This window comes from Quercus robur, chromosome 4 (assembly GCF_932294415.1).
Source record: "Quercus robur chromosome 4, dhQueRobu3.1, whole genome shotgun sequence".
Classification (NCBI taxonomy): Eukaryota; Viridiplantae; Streptophyta; class Magnoliopsida; order Fagales; family Fagaceae; genus Quercus; species Quercus robur.
This window is the reverse complement of record NC_065537.1, coordinates 64169737-64175073: the sequence shown is the minus strand read 5'-3', so window position 1 is coordinate 64175073 and position 5337 is coordinate 64169737. Positions and strand designations below refer to the sequence as shown.

Genomic DNA, 5337 nt, shown 5'->3' with positions numbered 1-5337 from the left:
CATAGCTCCAAGTATCAGATTTTAGATTTGGCTGAAAACATATCACTCGTGCAATTTATAAGATTAATTGTTATTATTACAAATCTAGAACTTAGGAAATTTATTGAATGAGGAATTGAAGCAGATTGCTTTTGTGCAATGCGAAATGAAGCAATCAAACAAGTTTAGGTCTTATAATGGTGGTTTAAAAAGTCCCACACAAACACATCTCATATTTCCGCTTTTGGAGTTCTTAACTGTTGTCGAAAAGGTTTTTTTTTTTTTTTTTTTTTTAGACTAAATTTTCAAAATGGGGGTTTAAAAAGTAATACTATAAGTTCCTAATAGTCACAATTCAAAACAACAGTAATAGAATTTGTAAGCGAGTTTCCCATCAAAAAAAAAAAAAAGAATTTGTAAGCGAGTTAAGCCAGGAATTTATTTCAGCTATAGCTTCCTAACCTAAATTGTAGAGTAGTACTTGTATATACAGTGATCCTAATTAATTCTGGCTCATGCCAGAGGCATATATAGGAAAAATGGGGATAAGCATGGTAGACAACAAACATCAAGTGCAATCAGATGATAGTATGGAAAAAGATAAGTTTAGGATCTAACAGAAAATCACCAGGGAATTTCATATTGATTAATAAAATTGGCAAAACGGAGAACATATATCATATGGGAAATCTAAAAAAAATTAGCATCATGAAAATCAAATATACTATTAGTATAAGAAAAAAGGCCACAGAAGCATTTTACGAACCTTGCAATAAAGCTTAGGAATGGTTGTTGAACTTGGAGAGCTCAGACTCAAAGCATTGGGCAATTGACATATAAGGACTCTCAGCTTAGGTTAAGAGTAACTGAAATAACTATAAGTACATCCTACAGATAACATAATAATTCAATGTCAAAGCTATGGAGACGACTTCTGAAGATGTGGTCACACTAAGAGTAGGATAGCCGGTATAAAATATAAATTCCAAAATACGACATTGTCTAAAAGGTTAATTGTGTTTGCAATAGGATTCCTAGGAGAAAGAAAAGAATGGAAAGGAAGGAAAGCAGTGGGTTGTTTCTTATTTGGAGTTTTGGGCGTGCAGCAGACAAAAATAATAAGGAGATCATGTAAAGAGGATTAACAGAACAACAACACATGGAAACATGGTTGAACAGAACACAAACCTGTGGCTTAGCTAAAAGAAGCACATCATGGTGAATAACAGAACATGAAAAACTATCCATCTAAATTTGTAAGTAAAAAGATCAACAACGTGAACAATTTCACAAAAACTTGCATAGAGTCATCTGCCTCCAATAAATATGGTTTCCATCAAAATATATAAAACTTAATTTGTCACATTACCCAGTGATACAGATCCTCAAGTAACCAAGTATTTGTAAATTTTACTAGAACAAATAGACAACAAAGCTAGCAATAGCTGAGATGTTATTTAGCTCTCACTCTAAATAAATTAACAAAGACACCATCCATATGAGATGCAATATCATCTTCTCTAAGCCACACATAAGTTATTGAAACAATATTTTTTGATATAAATAACTAGGAGCTCAGGCAAAATAACTCTAAAACACATTTCCACCTGTGAATGAAACAAGACTCTCCACGTAATCGATAAGTTCCAATGGCAGGGATGTGTTTGGATAGCCTGTGCATTGAAGAATCCTAATTTCTTGAGAACCAATGTTATACAAAACCATTGCCCAATTTTTATCAAACAGAAGGAATTCTCCATTCCCGAAAAATCGTACTGGACATGTAATTGGTACAGGGGGATTTACAACAAGCTGTTTGGTCCAAGAATCCTCGACCCCATATTCACGCATCACCCATATATCAATATCAATGCATTCAGTGATACCATAAAGGATACAAGCAAGGCAATCATTGAATACAGCAAGCCTTTCGCTTTTGCTTGTTGAAAACTCTGGAAACCTTATTATTTGAAAAACCTCATGGCTCATGTCAAAGGATATAATTATGCGATTATTATATCTCTCCCCGGGTTCTTCGTTGGGGAAACCAAGCCAATGATGAACTCCATTAAAGTATATTTCATCATGACGAGTATCCACACTAACGTTTGAATGAAGAAAAGGGGTGCTAAATATTTGGGTCCAGGAATCAGCCCTTAGGGAGTAAAGATAAAAAGAATTGTAGTAGCTGGTGATTGCAGATTTCAAAGTATATCTCTCAACTCTAACCACCTTGTAGTCATTAGAAATTTGATCATAACCAAATGCAAAAAAGGAAAACGATTTTTTTGCTTGAACAAAATCAGGAGTTTTGGTTATGGGATAGGCAACGGTTTTACCTTCTCTGATCGCCGGATTCCATAAAACAAAGCCATGAAAGGAGGGGTAGCAATTGAATAGACCGCCAATACAAATAATGCCGTTGATGCAAGCAAACATGTTGGTGCGTAGTAGTCCATCTGTGAACAAGCCACTCATCATGTTCTCACCCTGAAAGTAGTCCACAAAAGGTAGTCGTCGTTCTTCTTCAAGAACAAGCCACTCATCAGAAACAGAACCAACATCATGATGATATTGCGGGAGGTGATCATGATAAACACTTCGGTGGTCATTGGCCTCGTCGTGATGATGAGATTGCAGGAGGTATTTTGAAACAAGACTTCTTTCGCCAAGGATCTCGAGAAGAAGAGTTGGATTTGGATGGTTTTTAGTTTTAGACTGACTGGAACGAAGGTGTTTGGCAATGAAATTTGGGGTTTGGAAAAGAGCTGTCCATGACTTTTTAACGCACTTGAAACGAACTAATGATTTTACTGGAAGCCATGCCAAGATCTCTTCCACCAACTCTTCTGGTAAACTTTTTAACCTGCACCTTCTCGACCTCCGCCCCAGGGGCGGAGCCACCTTATACTGTGGGGGGGCCATGGCCCCCCCAAAAATGTTCAAAATTTTTTTTATAGTTGGTAAAAAATAGGCCCTAAAGAATTTTTGTCAGATTTGGCCCCTTCAAATGAAACCAATTGGCCCCCTCAAGTCTCCTTGTATCATTCAAATTTATTCAATTATGTTGACCTTTTGTTAGTCTTTCTCCATCTCTCCTCCCCCAACACGTCATCAGACAAGCCCAACTTGTATAATTTTTACTATTAGGCTGTAACTTCCTTTATAGAAGGTTATTACTTCACCTTTTCAATTTGTATATTCCATCTACCTCATCACTCATAGTGAAAGTGTTCCTTAATCTCTCTAGTCCTCCATTTCTTCTTCTCCTCATCATTTCTATTTTACATCAAATTCTATTCATTTTTATCTAAGTTCAATTTCTATTTCTATTTATTTATATTATGGTTGATATTTTTTTTTCTCCTTCTTATTTATTAATCCAATTGATAGTCTAATTCATTATTTATATTTAGTATTTCATACTAACATACTAAGACAACCATATTTAAGTAAGCTTTGGTATGACAAACACATCTACTACTAGATTAGATGCATAAATCTTCATAGTCCAATATATGGTACCACTAATTTTATTTGAAAAACCTCATACACATGCCAAAACTAACAATTTTGTCTCTGTTTGACAAATTTGTCCAGTAATGAGTGGGTCATACATAAATACATAGATACACACACATATCTCTTGTTAATCAATATGATCATTTAGTCTTAGCTGGCCCCCCCAAAGGAAAATTTCTAGCTCCGCCCCTGCTCCGCCCCCACCTCCACTTAGAATCATCGGACCTTAAACTTAAGCTGCACCTTCTCGACCTCGACATTTTCAATTGACTACTACTATGAAATCCCTAATATATCTCCTTTACTTTACTCCCTAGTCGGCTAGTCCGTTAGGTCGGCTCTCGATATATTTTTATTTGTACATGCTTAGAGTGGACCGGGTCCGGGTAATGGATACAGCCGAGTCCAACTATTGTGGAAGCAGGAGGGGGCCCAATTATGTATTCATGGCTTAATTTGTCTTCATTATATTTTAGGATTACAACATTTTTCAACCACAAAAAAATTTTAGAATGTTTTTTTAAAATAATAATAAAGTATTAGAAACATAGGTTTTTCTTATAGGAAAAAAAACAACAGCAACATGAGTTGTTTAATTTATTTTTCTCTTTTAAAAACAAAAAAACAATAAGCATATAGTTGCTTTGAAGAAGTGAGTTAGTGAGAGAGTGTTCTTATTTTATAGGCAATGTTTTAGTACAAGTTAAACAAGTATTTTTGCCAGACTATCATTTAGTTGTCTTTACTTGAACATGGGATATAGGAGTATTTTGAAACCAAAAAAATGTCTAGTCCAAATAGGGAAAGTCGCTTAAATAGTAGTATAGATAACACACACACACATGTTGGGTTCAAGATACACAGTCTAATTTTTTTTTTTTTTTAAATAGTTACAACATGCTGCTAGCCTTGTAGCTCGAACCTTTTCTCCCTAAAAAATATTGAAATGTTAATCAGAAAATTTTAGTGGGGTTTGAGAGGTGACAAAAGGAAGATTCATCGGAAAATTTGGGAGTCCATGTGTTTACCAAAATCGGCTGGAGATTTGGGTTTTAGAGATCATGCTAAATTTAATGAAGCTATGAGTGTGGCATCTGGTTCAAGATATGAGTTCTATCTTCTATTGGGTCTTCAAGGCAAAATACTTCCCAAACTGCTCTATTTTTTAAACTAAATCCTCCTCGGGTTCTTTTGCTTGGAAAGGTATCCTATTAATTGCTGAAGGATGGTGATGGAAGAGTGTTATCTCCTCCTAATTTCTCTCTTCAGATGCAATAATGGATGCCCTTTTTGATCCACATTCGTGTTGGTGGAATACCCATCTCATTGATCTATGTTTCTATCCCCCCAAAGCTCAACAAATTAAGTCCGTCCCTATCTACTCCATCCCACAATTTGACGTGCTAATTTGGCTGAAGGAAAGGATTGGAATTTATTCAGTAAAGATGGGTTAACAAGCTCTCTATGAAGGCTCCACACAAACTCATGTCCCAACTCAAAATGCAAAAGCTAAGAAATCTTTTTGGAAAGGAATTTGGAAGCTTAAAGGACCGAGTAAGATCAAACATTTTATGTGGAAACCTTGTTCTAATGCTTTGCCTACAAAAACTAATTTATAGTATAGAAAAATTCAAAGTGATTCAACCTATCATCTATACTCTAAAGTTCCAAAAATTATTTTGCATACTTTGTGGGGTTGAGAAAAAATTCAACCTGTCTGGGAAACTGAATTTGGCTGGTTGGACAAAGATAAAGCATCATCGAGCTCTTTTGCGGTTTTAGTGGAACTAGTTTGTGAAAACCCTCTCTCCTAGCCCTATTTTCTATCACGGCTTA

The 5337-nt window shown here is 35.4% G+C and overlaps 1 protein-coding gene across 1 annotated transcript; it reads right to left on the bottom strand.

Moving 5' to 3' along the window:
* Positions 1 to 1295: 1295 nt before the first annotated feature.
* Positions 1296 to 3003, bottom strand: LOC126723335 (F-box/kelch-repeat protein At3g06240-like). The gene has a single exon (XM_050426690.1). It carries the CDS (start codon positions 2902 to 2904, stop codon positions 1570 to 1572), a length of 1335 nt encoding a protein of 444 aa, XP_050282647.1. The 5' UTR covers positions 2905 to 3003; the 3' UTR covers positions 1296 to 1569.
* Between the last annotated feature and the right edge of the window lie 2334 nt (positions 3004 to 5337).